The 17,931-nt window shown below is 37.5% G+C and overlaps 2 protein-coding genes across 2 annotated transcripts; both read right to left on the reverse strand.

The window, feature by feature from the left end:
- Positions 1–1,410: 1,410 nt before the first annotated feature.
- LOC136750367 (ubiquitin-conjugating enzyme E2 N) lies at positions 1,411–13,285 on the reverse strand. Its single transcript, XM_066705397.1, has 4 exons — positions 13,158–13,285; positions 3,157–3,403; positions 2,694–2,834; positions 1,411–2,366 (listed from the first exon to the last, which is right to left on the reverse strand). The coding sequence occupies exons 1-4, from the start codon at positions 13,185–13,187 to the stop codon at positions 2,320–2,322; spliced, it is 465 nt and encodes a 154-aa protein (XP_066561494.1). The 5' UTR covers positions 13,188–13,285; the 3' UTR covers positions 1,411–2,319.
- A 1,217-nt stretch (positions 13,286–14,502) lies between these two features.
- mrpl42 (mitochondrial ribosomal protein L42) lies at positions 14,503–17,556 on the reverse strand. The gene is made up of 5 exons (XM_066705401.1): positions 17,434–17,556; positions 16,537–16,600; positions 15,529–15,613; positions 15,047–15,210; positions 14,503–14,742 (listed from the first exon to the last, which is right to left on the reverse strand). The coding sequence occupies exons 1-5, from the start codon at positions 17,510–17,512 to the stop codon at positions 14,697–14,699; spliced, it is 438 nt and encodes a 145-aa protein (XP_066561498.1). The 5' UTR covers positions 17,513–17,556; the 3' UTR covers positions 14,503–14,696.
- Positions 17,557–17,931: the final 375 nt, after the last annotated feature.

Raw genomic sequence — 17,931 nt, forward strand, 5'->3', positions numbered from 1 at the left:
CCAAACATACCAATCTGTTTTGTTTTTATTTATTTGTAACTATGAAGATTTGGCAATCGTACCTCACAAGTTCATGCCATCTCTAGCAGGCAAGGAGCATTGGTTGGAAAATGGCTCCACTGAGTGGTCAGAGCTGGGAACTGCAAGATCAATATTATTTTACCTAGAATGCTACTAAAAGTCTGATTCCTGCGTTGCTGTACTGTGGGTGTTGGGGCCAGCTCCACGCATCACCTCTGGAGGCAATTCACTTTTTAGCCACCCTGACTTCTTTACAGTCTTGAGCAGTTTAAGGTGGATGAAATTTCACTCATCAATCGGGCACTGTAGCTCCATGCACTTTTTCCAATGAAGAGCTCCTTCCCTTGATATAAATGAGGCATCGGGTGAAATCCAAATTGAAACAGACTAAGTAAGGGTGATACACTTCAAAGGAAATGTAAAAATTGCATATACCAGTTTTTATGACAGAAGTGTGGAGACAGGAAATGAGTTATGAACTACTGACCTAAGCTCTTTAGCCTAAAACAGGGGAAGGAAGAGGGATTTACTGGGTCCCTAAACCAGAGCACAAACGTTTCTCACATAATATGAAGTCATTGCTTTGAATGAACTAATGAAGACGCACACTAAGCCACCTTTTTAAGATCAAGTGTAATATTTCAAGTAGAATTATTTTGATGGTTATTGTGCAATCAGACAAGCCAATGTTTGCATCAAGTTCTGAATTCTTCACCAATAGTCATCATGCCTTTCCCCCTATACTCATACATGAGGAGCCATTGGTGATCACCAACACAAAGACAGAACAAAAATGATCCATGTCTGCATAACAAGTTACAAATGATCACCATGGCAGTTAATAGTTACAGTAAGCAAATCAATGACAAATATATAAGTTATTTAATAGTCAGACCAGCAGTAATCCTCATTAGACTTTATCAGGATGCCACAGCATGAAGAACAATATTTTAATATTTGTATTGCTATCAAGACTTGGGTTTCAATATCTTCCAAATTTCACTATAAACTTTGTTCCTTTCTCAAGTTCAGAGATCTCCTTATGCAAGCAAATATAGTGTTTGAAGAAGACATAGATAACTTTGTCTCTTATTAATCAACAAATTTTATTTACAGAAAGAACAAAGTATGCAGGTGGGTTGATGTTTTCATACCAGTTTTTAACAGAATAGGAAACTTTTTTTTTCTCCTGTTTGTTTAATAAAGAATTGATTTACAATCAAATTAATTTCGTACATCCTTTTTACCCAAAGTACCAATTGTGGCATGCAGTCCTGGAATTTTTTTGCGTAACATCTTTCTAGGCTTCCCCAAACTTGTTTTTCCGCTTTTCCTAAAACTGACAAATGCAATGGACTATTTTAGTAAATAAAATAAAAAAACAAATGCTTGCCATAGAAGAGCACAAATGAGCCTTTTAATACTTTACAAATTTTGAACATGACCTATCCAAGAAAACCAAGCAGATTGTAAAGCTTTCAGAAACCAATTGTATGGCAACGACAAGTAAAAGAAAGTTGAAAAAAAAAAACAAGTCAAAATAAAATACTAAGACCAAATAGAATAACAAAAAAAATATTTTACTAAAACATAAGATTTACAGATTATTTTTTTCTCCAGACAAGCCATACAAAAAGTCACAAGCCTATATTAGGGTATACACTTGATAGCAGTCACAATGTTATTAGTGATGGCGGTGGAGGTGGCTTTATTATTCTTATTTAATTTAAGTTGGATGTTTGAAAAGCCAAGCTTTTTTCTCTAAAGCATCTAAAGGGTGAACCAGACCTGGCTAGAGGGCATGAGCTATGTTGTTCTAATCAGCTGCTTTAATAAACCATTAGCATCATCACAGGAAGGAGAAAAAAAAGGAAAACCAAAGCCAAAAAAACAGAACGAAACAAACAAACACAAAAATACACCGTTCCTGCAGCGAAACCCGAACATTCACTTCCAGGTACAGTCGAACAATGCCAGTTATATGCAAATAAAAGCAGAGGCGGGCCACTGCTTTAGAACCAAATGTAAAAAAAAGCCACGTGGTATATTTCTAGCCTCTGCTCATGCATTATAACAGTGAATCAGGACAAGACAAATATTTGCTAATGTGCATTTAAATCACCAATGGACTGTAGTTGTCTGGTTTCTGCTTTTGTTGTTGTTTTTTGCTTTTTTTACATTATTTTTAATTCTGTATTATTTTTCTTTTTCTAAGACTGTGTCCTTTAAATGCAAACGAAGAAGGAAGAGATCTTGGCAGAACAGGAGGAGTTTTGTTCACTCACACTTGACTTCTGATTAAACTTCAATATTGTTGCCGGCATAAAGCCTAGTCCATGTCCGGGCTGAAAGGAGAGGGGGGGAAAGGAGAAAGTGAGTTAGAACCATTTAGAGCAGGAGCAGCCAAGGGAAGAGGGGAAAAATAAAGGAGAAAAAAAAAGACTTGCAAAATAGCATTAATCTGTCTTGGGAATCTAAAAAGCAGTTGTGTGGGTGGGGGGGGGAGTACAAGATTGGTCTTAGGTTAAATAGTTATAAATACAAAGCATAAGAAAGAAAAGGCTACTACATTACAAGTATGCAGCTTTAGAAGCTTCAGTGTAAAGGGTTTTGCATACATATCAGTCAAGATCTATGTTCTTGCAACTCCAGACAGAAAACACAACACTCACCTGTTTCTATGGCTTGAGCTTCGTTGGTTTTCCACTGCTCTGCAACATCATTTGCTAGTGGATCATCAGGGTTAGGAGCACTTAATAACGCCTGGATTGATAGCAGGACTGTGCGAATCTGCAAGGCTGGAGACCACTTATCTACATCACAAATAACCACAGAACACTCGTCAGACAAGGATCATGGCTAGAAGTTATTTAAAACACTTGTACAATGACATGTAACAATGTGCCAAGGAATGAAGGGAGAGGTGTATTGGCTGGGGAAAGACAGCTTGCATTGTACCCAAGCCTGAATTTGACATGCATTTTCAGCTGGCTATTTTTTCTTACCTTGGAACTAAGATAAGACCAACGAAAGGCCTTTTTCTACCAAGTGCCATGGACTTAAAAGCACCGCTGGTGGAACCATATTCAACCACAACTAAGAAGAGCAAAAATAGAGGAGTTAAAGCCCACATACCTTTCAAAATATCTAGACATATTCTTCCCAGCTTGTCTACATTAGGGTGATATATTTTGGTCATGAAACGAACTTTAGGAGCTGCCATTGGATATTCTTCTGGAAGGAATAGTTCAAGTTTAAAAGTCCCGCCCTCAAAGGGGGAATCCTGTGGACCAGCGATAACCACATGGAAATAGCGAGCATTGCCTTCGTCCGGCTCGGCCTTTATCCCAGGAACCGGCTCTGCCAGTAAGCGTTGTGTCTCCTGGAGAGAAAAGAGCGAAAGAGAGAAGATGGGGCGCTGTCACACACCAGGCTGAGCTTCATCATCGTTCCTGAAAACCACTTGATTTATTTTCTCCTATAACGGTTTTCCTAGAGCAGGTTTTAGTTTCTCTCTCCTGTAGGTCGACTGATTCTCTTTTTCTCCTTCCTCTTCATTACCATAATGTTCTTAAATACATTTTTATAAAATAATTTGTGTCCCTTTAACTTCATGTGCGGGAAAAATCTGGGGCAACGTCGCACTATACTGAATAAAAACATACTGGGCGTTTCATTTGACTTCAGAAAAGAATACATCATGTTGTTTGGAATTCCTTTTGCAATGCCATCTTAAAATTCTGATCTTAACAGCCCCTCAATGAACATCAATCCGTAATTCAAAACACTGACACGTGAGAAGCATTAAAAAGCTGATTTTACCAATATGTATTTACAAGGAGCAATCATTTATGATAACAAGCATGCATTGTCAACAGGAAAAGCTTTGTGCTAATGGCAAGACAACACTGCCGTCAGGCGATTCAGCTGCTTCACAGCATGCTAGCACAAAGTCAAATTATTTCAGCAAAGCTTACATGACAAAAGGTTGACATTTTGGCGTATTGGTTGGTGTATTTTTCATTTCCTGCAGTTAGAACATTTAAAAAGATTGGAAACCACCACCATCAATTCATTTCATTTAAACCTGCAGACAGTTGGAAGCAGCTTGGCCATTAATTGCAAGAAAAGTAGGAGAAATTTACTAAAATCGGATTTACAGTGCTGCTGCTCGTACAGTCCAGCAACCAAAATGTTACTTTTGCTGTGCTGCCGTATAAGAGATTTAACTAGTTTATAAATCATGAAACAGTGAAAAAAAATTCCAAAAAATATTTTGTTGTGCTCCAGTAGCTATTATGCAACTTTTGCATACATATCCCTAATCCATTCTTAGTGCCATTCTAAAAATAAAGCACTTTTGAGGTGCTTTGGGATGAAAAGCACTACATAATGCAAGATATTCATAAAAGGCACATTTCATGCTCTACTATGGGATTACAATTCTTTATTTGGAGGGGGGCAGAGGCAGGCCGGTCTGCATGTCAATTTTACAACTTTGAGCTATGGAGGTGGGAATGTACATGTTAATAAAGTTGAGGACTGTGGTCACTCCCTGCCTTTAAAGCTGTAGAAATAAAATAAGCTCCACAGTCTATTAAACAAAGTTGGACATATAATTTTATTCTCTAAAATACAGTAGACCATAGAGAATTAAGCTGCATGATTGATAACATTTACATTCCTGAAGTGTAGGTAAAACACAAAAACAACCTCCCACAAATGTCCGAGTCAAAAAAAACATACAAGGCACACAACTTAATTGTAAAGGTTTTATAAAGTTACTATAATTGCAGGCAGGCAGGCAGACCTAAACACAAACAGGCCCAATCCAGAGATGTAATCTGAGGACCTCGCCACCCACTTCAGTGTGAAAACATTTTCTTGGGGCTAAGATATCACAGCTTTATAGTAAGTGAAACAGTAACGAATGAATAAGCTGTAGAACCTAATTTCCTGTGCATTTAAAATAGTCTGTGGGTTACCACTTTGGTCTCAAGTGGGTGTCTTTTTCCAGTATAACTGGTAAATTATAGTACTTTACCAAATCCTCAAATTATTTATTCATGCGATGGCCTTTCTGTACACAGAATGGTTAAATTGGGCTTCCATGCCAGCATATATTTCCTACTACAAACTTGGCAGGGTGTTTGTGGATTAAAGATCCTAGTGATGAGAAACTGCAGCTGAACTCTTTACACGAGAGTTGGGGTCAATTCCAGGTCCACAGCAGTTCAATTCTGATTAATCGGTTTTCTTGCCGGTTCGACCTGTTTTTTTCAACATGCATCGGAAAGCCCTTGCTGAAAGTGCTAGAAATCAGATTGCTACAAGTCTGCTGACACATGTAAAATAGTTACCACAAGAAAGCAGCTACCTTTTAAATCATTATTTTAAAATCAAGCACAAATGTTGCCACTGTATAGGTGCTGGTTATAACAAACCTGAGACTGCTAATGTTTTGTTAGAATTCTGTAGTTAATATTTTGTATTATTTGTTTTTAGAATTTAAATTAGGCATTTGTCTGCTGACATCTGTAGTTACAATCTGATTAACCAAATCGCAAACGCTCTTGCTTTTTGAGTGTAGCACACTGGTCTTCCTAGACAAGAAAGCTAACCTTTAACTTTGTTGCTCCTTAATCAATGAGGGCTTTCATTTTTTTGCCTTTCCAGGCATTTTCTGTAAGTACTACTCTCAGTATGCCACAGCGATAAAGCAGATCAAAAATTAACTTAGGCCTAGTCAAAAATTCTAACTGAATTAAACAGTCTGCTATAAAAACAACTGCCTACATCTTCAGTAAGTTTTGCTAACAGGCAGTGTTTTATACCAGAAAAGGTTATTTAGACATCTTGAAAACATGCAGAGTGTTACCCAGTGTAAGGAGCAGACACCACACTGTCTCAGAGCATCACCACTAATTATTTTGTCAAGAAGCTCCAGTGTTGCTCTTAGCTGGGATTAAAAGCTTGAAACTTCAGCTCTACACAGAGATGTCTAGACTGAGAAGAGCAGGAGCTACCGAAAGCGACCAAATCAGCCAAAACCCAACCTTCACTAAAACATACAAGCTGAGGTCTAAGAAAACAAAACTGGGCTTTTCTCAAGACAGCTCTGGCCTCCAGCCTTCAGAGGATTAAACACTCCCCTAGATTAGATCAGTAACACGTGTGTAGCGACACCAGTACCCTGGCTCAACTAAACATGTTTACTCCTAGAAATAAATATGTAGCAAATGCAAGACATGCATACATCAGGTTAAAAAAAAATAGCAATAGTGGGCTTACTACAAGACAAAAACAAGTTCTAAATCTGATACCATTTTAAGTGTTTCCTAAATTCAGGTCAATCAGCAAAGGTACTGCAACACTGCACTTAATTGCATGATGCCACAACAGGTCTATCAATGGTACTTCAGCAAAAACGATAAACCGAGCTATTCAAAACTAAGTGATATAGAGAACTATCACAGAGAAGCCCTTCTCGCCTCTCCCTCCAATGATTCTGCCACTGCAGACACCTGCTTCCCTTAAATCAGCAGGGGACAGTGTAGGCCTGTGCCCTTACAGTTCAGTGCGTCACATCACCGGACACACAAGGGTAGCACAGTCCTGGAAATGCAGCTGTCCCTCTGTGTCCCGCGAGGTTTTAAAGCTGCAGTTGTTGGCACTATTCTTCCACGTGTGCACGAGTACAGCACAGATCCACGACTAGAGTGACACACAGTGGTTACAGCAGAGGGCAGATACCTTAGAGATGAAAAGGTGCACAAATTAAAATCACACAACATTCTGGCAAAACTGAGAATATTACAATGTGTACAAGAACATAACCATGCCTAATTATAAGTATAGGAGTGTCTGAATAAATCTACAGTTAGTGGCTCTATTGGGACAAGATGGGAGCTGCAACTCCAACATGGATGGAAAGAGTTTACGAGGCGTCCTCCGAACAGAATTCTTAAGATGTTTTAGATAGCCGGTGAACAAAAACAGGCAATGTAAAGAGAAAGAAATGGGACACACATTCGGACAATCGTGCATTTGATGGAGCATATTTCATTTCATTTTAAAACCATACTGATAAAAAAAAAAGTCACACTAACTGTTCTGACACAGTGGATCGAATTGGTTTCTGAGCCTATCCAAAAACAAAATGAGCTTTATTACAGGACTACAAAATGTTTACCGATTAAGTAATGCCAATCTTTTTCAAGGCATATTAACTCGGCGTGTTAAATCTCCACATGCCAGTTTATCCAGCTTTACTCAAGATAAGGTAAGAGCCATGCAATACACGGCATCTGTTACGGGTTTGTATATGACCAAAAGAATTTTAATTTGATGAGAACATTTCTCAACTGCTGGAAAACCGTGAACAAGATGAATCAGGAATAGAAGCGATTTCTCACTTCTGCTTTGCTGAAGGATTCTGGGAACAAACACTTTGGAAAAACATCACCAGGTGTTTTTTTTTATTATCACTGATTGTTTATCATTGCAATAGCAGGGGAAATAATGTCAAAGAGGTTAGGTTATGTTTTTGTAGAAAGTGACTGTTTCCATTGTGGACAATACAGGACCACAATACAATTTGAAACCTGAAATTCAGTAACTTTGAAAACCAAATACCAAACAAAATCTTTTCGAACTCCTGGCAGATCCATCAGAAAATAGAAGCCAATACAATTAATTGCAGTGTCAATGCAAAAGCACTAGTACAGCTAAAAACTGGACATCCATCAGGTGTGTCTTTCAAGGCATGGATCCGCAAAACATGCCATCACACTTTTCTTCGGCACACTACTGCCCGAAATACCTTTGTAACACAGAGCTTCAGATTACAGTCTTGTATCTTGGTATTGCACAGCAGTTGCCACAAGAGTTGTCAAGCGGTTCTCTTTCCTTTATGAAGGGCTTTTTGATTTTTTACTTAAAATCTACTGTGATCCCCACCCTCTTAAATCATATCTTGTGTAGCACTTTTTAGATGATTGACAAACACTTTCCTTTTCTTACCATGGAAATATCCCTTAACTTAGACCTCTTTCTCAGTGACTAAATGTCAAAGCTTGTTGCTGACTGTTAAATTCTTGGCATAAAGGTTTGCTGGATGCATAAAATGTCTCTCAATCATAGAAACACAAGTTATTTATATTTATAGCCTTTTTTATATCAAGTGTATTTTTCTCCATGCTGTTCTGAGACCAACCATTTCCTAGAGAGTCAAAAATGATTGTCTATCACAAATTCACAGAACATACAGTAAATTATCAGAAGGAACAAAATCAATCTCTTTTCCTTTAAGGCAGTTTCAAGGAATATGTACTGCTAAGTACACAGAAAATAATACTAAAATAATGTCACAGTTCATTAGTCCTGATTTGGCATTCCAATAATCATCACCAGGACCACTTTGGTAAAATATTTTGGACTGCTGCTACCACTGAAGGAATTTTACAGTTGGGGTGCCTGTATGTATCTGCTACCCAAATAAAGCAAGGTAATTTGACAAAGTTGGGAGAGCAATACAGTGGTTTGCAGAGAATAGGGATTACTACATCCTGGACAGAGTTCTGTAATGACCAAGTAACTGGAATGGGGAGCGAGGAAGAGACTGCAAGCTGCATTAGAAACTGCACTGTAGCAGGACCAGTACAGTATTATCATTGCCCAAATGTAGTGGGGGGAGGCCTTTACTAGCAATCATTCATAACTGCTTTAGAAGGGTTTCAGACTATTTATTTATTTATTTATTTATTGGTATTTTAGTACACACTCTCCCCATCTCTGTATATCTGAGATATTAAAACTAGCATTGCTTTGTTGTGGTTTTAAGCCTCCATATCACTCTGAAATATACAAACAAAAAGATAAATGAAATAAAACCTACGAAAGAGCATATTAAAATGCTGCAGAGGAAGAAAAATTGTTTCTATCTTAAAGAACAGTGTCTAACCTTTAGCAAATTCAACTGGGTTATTTCTAGAAAATGGGTTTAGATCTTAAAATCATAACAATGACTAGGGCTGTTCTTCCACTAGAAAGCAACATGGAGACTAGCATGAATCCTTGAAAAGAAAGTGGAAATACAAATAAGAAAATGTGATGCTGGGATACTGTTTGTGCACAACAAATTCAACTTACTGGTAAGGTTATCAATGTTTTAAATTTAGCCTGTGTTTAATTCAATAATGGAAAAACAAGAAAGACTTTAAAACCGTTTGTGCCATTTTCAGGTTGCCAGGCAACCTGCATTCATATACAAACCCATAACAGATGCTGCTATTTCATGGCTCTTACCTTATTTTGAGTAAAGCTGGATGAACTGGCATGCAGAGTTTTAACACACCGAGTTAAAATACTATGAAAAAGATTGGCAATACTTAATCTGTGCATTTTTTTTATTTTTTATTTTTTAAAGGAGTGGCCAATTTGGGGAAATAATAATAACTGGAATGCTTTAACAATACGTTACTGTATGAACACAAACGTTGTTACAGAAAAAAAAAAAACAGGCAGAATAAAATATGCACTAGATTAGTGCTGGTTGCAGAGTTTTTCATTCTGGTTGTAAAGCTCACCCTAAAGCACTGCAAAAGAGTTAAAGGTGGGGGGAAAAAAAAAAAAAAAAAGTGAAACAAGTGCAAACTTGCTGTGGTTCTTTCTGATTTAAGAAATTAACTAGAGGTAGCAGAAAATTATCTAACCATTCATAATGAGTTCATTATGTCTTTTTTGTTTTTCCATTGGCTGAGAATTTATGGATTGGTTATGTTATGGTCATCTTATTTAAATTTCAAGTGACAATCACAAACGCATAAAACCTGAAAATCTTAGAATTTATTCATTTTCTCCCTTGCAGGTTGAACCACTTTTCTTTCAATTCAAACTGTTGCAGCTTCAGTCTCATTCTGACCCCCTTCAAGAAAAACACTGCCCAGGAAATTGTTTGCTCTAAGAACTATGCTTTGTCTGTATGAATGTTTAAAATAATTGTCACGTCGACAAACATTCTTCATCCTTGATACACCCGTTCAAATGTATGGTGTGAGGAGGAAGAATGGAATTGCATTATTTACAAATACCTGTGCTATGAATGCAAATAAGGTGTTGCTCTCGCTGCCTTGGACACTTAATTTGCATAGCTACCACATTTTCTATATATAACAACTCCCCACACCCCAACAAAAAGTGCTGCTGGCTGGCTCTGGTCAAAATGAACACATGCAGCAATAAATTCAAAAAAGTGGGTCTTCTACGTGACCTGTAATGTAATAGTTTCATTGGACATCAGGAGTTAATGTCAGTAAACCATGTGCACTGTTATATTTGCTTCTGAAATGGTTATGGTTTGCAAAATATTTTATGTAGTTTTTCTTCCACAGGTATATTTCAGTAATATTTGTATATAAATAGATGGTGCCATAATTCTGGTCACTAATGCATATTACATTACAATAACATGCCTGGTTAAATCAGCAAAGTATTATGTTTTTTTGTTTTAGAAAACCAAAAGTGATGACAAATCCTGCTGAACAATAATACAACAATGCAGCAGTGTGGTCGATTTGTCCTACTGGTTTTGGTTGTTTTTTCTCCTTCTCAGCAAACCATTACTTGTAGGTGCTCCACATCTGCTTTTATTTTTCTTTCTGCCTACAGGCTTAAAATTAAACTAGTTCAGCAGACCATCGGTTAACTAACAAACAGCTTCATTCCAAGCTTAGATTAGCATGGATTTTGGGCAGTCAGATCCTGTACCTACAGATCAACCAATAAATTACATAAACTGAATTACAGCATTTGCCAAAACAATGCACTATAAAGGGGAAAAATTTAAAAAATAACACAGGTAGAGTGAGTCATTTCTGGACATTAATCACCCTTTTAACAAGAGTGGTTAGTGACTCACTTCCACAAATTAGAATATAAGCCTGATCTTTCCTTTATTTTTTATTCCCATCAAATATATTCTATAACCATATGTAGTTCTTAAAAGTGCAGGCTGAAAATAATGTGTGTGCCAAAATCTCAATTAAGCAATAATAAATTACCTGGCTCAGCAGAAAACAAGCTGCATTATTGCCAAATGCATCTTGCATTGAAAGAGAACCCAATACATCTTCGCTAAATATTGGGTTTGGTTAGAAGATCCAACCCCAGTGAAAGCAAAAACTTGCAGTGAGACGCTGACGGTGAGGGAATGAAATGCAACACTTATGTCAGCCCCCCAAGCAGAACAGATCTTAAATCTAAAAACTGATGTTTTCCCTCCATGTCTACTAAATCACTTGTTTTTCATCCATTGCTATTTTTTTGTTATTATGGGCTCTCAATAGCTGGCATACATTTCACAATAAATATCCTTCCTACAGAATCTTGTCTTGTCTATGTCCACAGCAGGTACTGAATATCAAAGAGTGATGTAGTACTTAAAGATATCTGCATATTTTGTATCTTCTGCAGAGAAATCTCCTCTAAATCAACATGATCAATATTTTTTGTACCACTGATTAATAACTTTCTACGTGTGTAGTATCCTCAAGCATATCACAGCTTGCTTGACCAGTATAACCAGTATAATTGAAATAGTTACAATTAGGTCCATAACTGTGAGGTTATACTGAAAATGAATCTTATCAAACACATGGAGAAAACTAATAGCATTCTAATCAGCTATCAAATGCAAGAAACCAAGTAGATTTTCAAAAACATACTGACCTGTAATAAGAATGTTTTAATTGTAAAATTTTCAATATTTATATTTTCACTCCTAACCAGGAGTTAATGTAATTCTATAATGCAGTTTTGTATAGTATATGTTTTGCATTAACTGACATTGAATCTAATTTTCTCAGCATTATAAAATGAAGATGAAACTAAATGTATAATGATGCATTAATATACATTAAGAAAATAATTTTAGAGCTATTAGGGGACTTAAAGTGACACGTGTGTGTTTAAATTGTTAGAATGTTACTGCCACTAATTTAACAGGCATGTCAAAAAAACTAACAAACAAAAAAAACACTACTGTAGACTACAGTGTTTCAAATGTTCATGTATGCATGTAAAAAAATTAACCTCATCCTTCGTGGCAATTCAAGATTATACTGTCGGACCCTATGCGTAATGTTTTATTACGCCCACACACACTTCGTTCGAGCATATGAAACGTAGGCGTGTTATTATTGTATAACGCAGTTTTCAATCCTTCATGTTTGTTAGCCGATTTGCAATAAGCTGCATTGTTTCATTGTGCATTAATGAATTTGACTCATGCAAAACTGACCAAGAGAAGCGTGTTTTGATTTCATCGCAATATAGTTCAAGAAAAGCTTATTTGCAGTAGCACGGGTGTACAATACTGAAAAACAAATCTGGTCTCCATGACATCCAAGCTTGCGTTTTTATTCTTGATGGCTTAAGTTAATGTTCCCCTACAGCAGAGCTGCCTTTTCTCTCTCATCTCATTCATTTCAATGGGCCTGCACCGCCAGATCCCGCCCATAATGCAAGGCCTTCGTGATGGAAAATACCTGCACCACCCAAATGTTCCCCCACTCTTCCCCCGGAGCTGAGGACGGGGATGAAGGCGCATTGTGCGGAGGGCGTCTTTCGCAGACGCCAGCGCCCGACTCCCACGGAGAAAGCGGGGCCCAACGCGGGCAGTGAACGGCCCGGCAGGTTTGTAAAACATCCCAAAACACGTTCACATGTGAGGATCCACACCCGCCTGACAATCGGCTGCTAAAAACGACCCCCCTTTCTGATCCTCCGCAGCCCCGGTGACATTTCGACATGGCCTAGACCGCTTGCCTACTCACACTACCCCAGTGTTCGGGGGGATAATCAACCCTAGCTCATTGGTTTGGTCTCGAACGACTACTCAAAAGGACAAGGGCCACATTTCTCCGCCATCTTTATCCAGGGAGGAGGTATTTTTAACCCAACCTCGCTGGTTTTGAAGCGGAGAAGAAGCGGAAGTAGCAAGTGCAAATGTTCTTATTCGCAAGATTGCCGCCCGCCCGTGACCCGCTGCAGGTCGGTCTCGCCTGTTTTAATATCCCCTCTCGGCGCCGGAGCTGTCAGTGCGCTGCCGTTCAGTACAGAAAGCTGGAGATACTTACCTTAATGATCCTGCGGGGCAGTCCTGCCATCTTGTCTTAATGCGGTTTTAGCTCTGACTCTCTGTGCTTCTTCTCTCGCTTGCATTCACGGCGCTAGGGCGCAGCCGCACGGATCTTCCGGTCAAGTCCGTCACAGCGCCAGAGGAATGCTAGGAAATGCAGTTTTTAGCTTTCTTGTTGTACAGCCCTGCTGCATGGGAAACATTTGACATTTCTATTCAATAGACTACATTTCCCAAAACGATTGCTGCGGTATCCGAATCGTTACACCACGTTATAACGAATTCAGAATTCTAGAAATAATCCGAAATTCACTACAATGTGTTGAAAACATGTTTTGTGGAGTTAAATAGGCTTATATTCCGTAGGCTCATGGAGATTCAATGAATGGGTGGTTTCCCTAATTCAACAAAGCAATTAATACACTTTTATCAGCACTGAATAATAGGGTTACTATGACATGTATTACATGAAATTGAATATAATTTTAAACAGGATGGGTAATTTTAAAGAGTTTTGGTTTATTTAAATGGATCTTATTCCCTTAAAAAAGCGATTCAACTAAATTACTTCCCTCCTAATGTTTTTTTTTTTTTTTTGGTGATGTTTTTAAAACATTTTAGAATCCATATTTGTATTAAGCCTATCATTTTAGAATCACGGTGCATGCAACTGAAGCAGTTTAGATTAATATTACACTTACTATCTATCTCATAATCAATCTTGTATCTACAACACTTTGTGAATCCTCATTTAGATGTGTGATTTCAGTTACTGGCCTTAAATACCATATTTTTAGACAATGTAGACAATTTTAGACAAAGGTACTTAACATTTCCATAGCCTTTTATTTACCAGCTCCTTACTTGAACATGTCTAGCATTTGACAATGACCTAGAAGCAATAATGCTTTAAAAAAAAAACATAACACGAATTCTACAGAAATATCGGTTACAGCTACTGTATTATTTTCTGCTAGAGTTGATGATCCGGTTACTGGGGGCTTTAGAGGTCATCAATTTAGAATTAATTTCGAACTTTTTTTTATTTTTTATTAATTGAAATGGGTAATTTGTTCAGTTCAAGCAAGAAACAGCTCTTTTTGTCATGTCAGGTTTTTACATTCCAAATTATTAATGATTGAAATGAACAGTGTGCCTGCTGCTTAATTGATCAAAATACAATTGTTCCAAGTCTTTCGAAGGTGATAAATTGATATTGACAACTAACCCCTGCTGTACTGTCTTCCGATAACTAGGACTGGTTACCAATACTTAAGTGGGTCCTAACCACTTTGAATATGCTTTTCTTGTGTGGAAGGTGTTTCAATCACTGTTGAACCAGATTCACTCGGAATTACCACTTTTATTTGGGATAGACACAAAATGAGCACATGTTGTAAAGTAATTCCAGAACACAGCTGAAATATAATATACAAGAAAAAAGAGCAGTTAAGAAATCCATATTTTCCATCACGTGTTTCAAACTGCTTTACACACTGTGAAGTCGTCATTCTCTGGGCACCAGTGATTTCAGACATTATCTGTCTTTTGGAGTATCAGTCTTCTTACGTCGCCTGTGGTCACTGAGGGGGCAAAAAACAGATGGCAATCATTTCACAGAATGGGTTTTAAGGCCTCAGAGAGCAGAGTATCATTAATGTTATCAGAATCTCATCCTGCCAGCTGCCTTGTTCACAATCATCCAACTTGTAAACTTGTTCATCTTCTCCTGCATCTGAAAACATTGCCCTCTGTAAAATATAGCCACCATATAACCTTGACAGTCTAGAAGGTGGGAAAACTTGCCCAAAAAAAAGCAATAAAAAAAAAAAAAAACAAAGGGAGCTCAGCTTATACAGAACATGTGAAAGGGAATTCTCTACTTACAGTCCAACTGGATACCAGCGGTGTTTGGTGGTGTAAAACATTTTACTCAGCTCTTCAATAGTGGGCCCTGGTTTGTTCTGTAGAACTTCTTTACTTAGTTGGGTCTTCAGTACCTGGTCGTGCGTTTCTGCAGGGTTGGTTAAAGGGTCTGGCCTGGGGATTGGCTACATCAAAATAAGGAGAATTTAATAACGTTGAATATGTTTAAGTGCAATAAAAAAAATAGTTTATCGTCCAAATATCAGTTTGATATAAATCTTTGAGTTACCATATGTCATATATGGACTGCAAGACAGACATGCTGGGTTTGAAATTACAAAATGTGTACAGTGTACAGTTATTTTGCTACAGGAGGTATGGAATCATTGTACAGCAAGGAAACAGGAAATGGTTTAGACCCCCACCCACAAATTCCTTAATATATCCTTAAACCTTCTATTATGAAACTCGGATACAGCATTTTTCCAATTGCCAGTCTTTACCTGGGTGAGTTCATACAGAATGTCCACAGCAGGGTGGTAACACACAATGGTTCTGCCATCAGATGTCAAGGCAAGGTCAACTTTGCTGTTAAAAACAAAAAATGTACTTTCAGTGCAACAAATTAAACATCCAGAACAAATCTGAGGACTTTGTGTTTAAACAACAAGGAAGACTAAATATTTATTAAGTAATTACAATAGATTTGGCCTGATACGATCTCATACTTTACCAGCAGCCATAAAGGAAATTCTTACATCTCAACTACACAAGTAATGTTGGGATTAATAATTCTAAACAGAAATATTGCATTGCAGTGCCCCACGGACTTTAAATTATACACCACTGCATTCGATGAGTGCAATAGCTATGCCACTATTAGCCTTAACAATGACCTGAATCCCACTGCATGTGGTATGGTTCACCAAATACAAATTAAATTCTAACATTAACAGAAGATTACTGGAAAGCTAACCCTAACCCAACCCAAAACCTAACCCCAATTTTAACCCTAAACCCTAGTCCAAAACTGAACAAAACACCACAATAATCCTAATTATTTTCAGTTGTATTTTTGTTTCATTTTCATGTTTTTGTGTGTGGTAAAACACTTCTTAAACAATCAAATTGGAAGTCAACTCTGGTATCAATTCTGCACCAACTGAAGTCCCTACTTCGAAAGTCTTTCCTCCATGTCCCTCCTTATTAAAACTTGAAGCACAAACCAAGCCCTGCCCAATACACATCATAAGGGTTTTGACAATGGAGAACCCAAGTGAAGAATTAGACACCCCACCTAACTTCAAAGCCATATAATGGACATATTTCTCATTTTCAACTTTAAGATAAAGGTAGAGTTTAATCTTCTATGGGTTAGATTTTTTTAAGGTCTTAAATGTCAGGTTTGCAGTTGAATCTTTAAGCTCTGCAGATGCTCTCATTAGTAACCTTTTCAGTGAATATCTGAAGGGAACTCCCAGAGCACAGTTTGACCCGTGGTGCACACGTACCAGGCATAGTCATCTGAAGAACCAGTATATGTAGATTTAGGATGAACGCATTTCACATTTCCAGCTGAGAGAGAGAGAGAGAGATTGCATTTAGACAGTTTAAACTGGATTAATTAGAAAAAATATGCTTATGAACAGTAATCACAGTGAAGTGAAACCAAATAGAAAAAGTAAACAAATACTTCTGCTAAAATGTCACTTCACATAAATACATATCTTCAATTTAGTTCAATTAGGAGCGTCACAATTTCTACAGTCTAGTTCTAATCAAGCCCTACGTTACTTTATTGGTGCAATTATTTTATTAACTGGACAACTGCAACCCGTTGTCAAGACAAATAGGTTTTAGCTACTATTGGCTGCATGAGATGCCTTTTAAAGAAGAAAATAACGATACAGATTAAAAAAAAAAAAAACTAGAGATAATGATCGAAAAAGCTTGTGATTGTAGGCCCCTTTCCTTGACTTGTCAGATGATAACCCTTGCACTGGAATCCTTTGTACAGCATTATAAAGAGATCAACATAAGCTACGTTTAACGGGAGTGTGAACAGAATCCTGGGCCGCTTGTCACATCCAAGATGGACTCAATAAGTTTGATTCTTAAACATGATTTGCAGCGACAATCCACGTTTATCGCATGCTTTAAAAATGAAATTATAATCTTACATGTGAGAGCTGGAAGCAGTCTAGCAATACGTATAGACATGTTTGTAAGTCTTGTTATTACAAAATAAATCAGAATGTCCTACCAGAACCTCTACTTGACATTCTTAAATCTGAAACAGAATGCATGCCTATGCGCTCTTGTAGAGGTAGATATTAAACCTTTACTTATATATATATATATATATATATATATATATATAAATTAAACAGTTTTTAGTCAATACCAACCTTGAAAACGGTTTTGTTTTGCAAAACGCAGCAATCGTGTGGATAAACAGGTTAACCTGAATGCTTGTCCTGTCGCCATGCTTTTTGTGCACCGGAAGCTGAACCCACTGCAAAAACTCTCCGTGTAGGAAACAAAAACCTACACATGAATTCCGGGTCTTTTAATGATTCATGCCCAAAAATAAAATGTTTAACAAAGGTGTTATTATAGACAATGAGAAGTTCATTAAGAATGAACACGTGATTTACTGGTATCCACTGATTATGTGCACAATATTTGGAAATTGTATGTAAACGGTACAGTAATATAGTACTGGTTCTAGCATAAATCTAGCCCCCTTGCATCCGTCTCCCACACCATACATCAATCTACATTCACAGAGAAAGGTATGATTCATTACAGTAGCCAATGAGATTGCATCCAATCATTGCAGTTCGTAGCTATATACAGGATACATAGATCAACAAGTCCTTAATAAAAAGTGAACAAACACCATC

This window comes from Amia ocellicauda, chromosome 5, assembly GCF_036373705.1.
Source record: "Amia ocellicauda isolate fAmiCal2 chromosome 5, fAmiCal2.hap1, whole genome shotgun sequence".
NCBI classification, from domain to species: Eukaryota; Metazoa; Chordata; class Actinopteri; order Amiiformes; family Amiidae; genus Amia; species Amia ocellicauda.

Excerpts from the sequence above, each read along its gene's own strand:
- mrpl42 (XM_066705401.1), bottom strand. The coding sequence starts at position 17,512 with ATGGCGACAGGACAAGCATTCAGGTTAACCTGTTTATCCACACGATTG. Across the intron at positions 16,601-17,433 it reads AAAACAAAACCGTTTTCAAG|CTGGAAATGTGAAATGCGTT; the intron begins GTTGGTATTGAC and ends TCTCTCTCTCAG. Across the intron at positions 15,614-16,536 it reads TCTTCAGATGACTATGCCTG|CAAAGTTGACCTTGCCTTGA; the intron begins GTACGTGTGCAC and ends TGTTTTTAACAG.
- LOC136750367 (XM_066705397.1), bottom strand. The coding sequence starts at position 13,187 with ATGGCAGGACTGCCCCGCAGGATCATTAAG. Across the intron at positions 3,404-13,157 it reads TGCCCCGCAGGATCATTAAG|GAGACACAACGCTTACTGGC; the intron begins GTAAGTATCTCC and ends TTTTCTCTCCAG. Across the intron at positions 2,367-2,693 it reads AGCTCAAGCCATAGAAACAG|CCCGGACATGGACTAGGCTT; the intron begins GTGAGTGTTGTG and ends CTCTCCTTTCAG.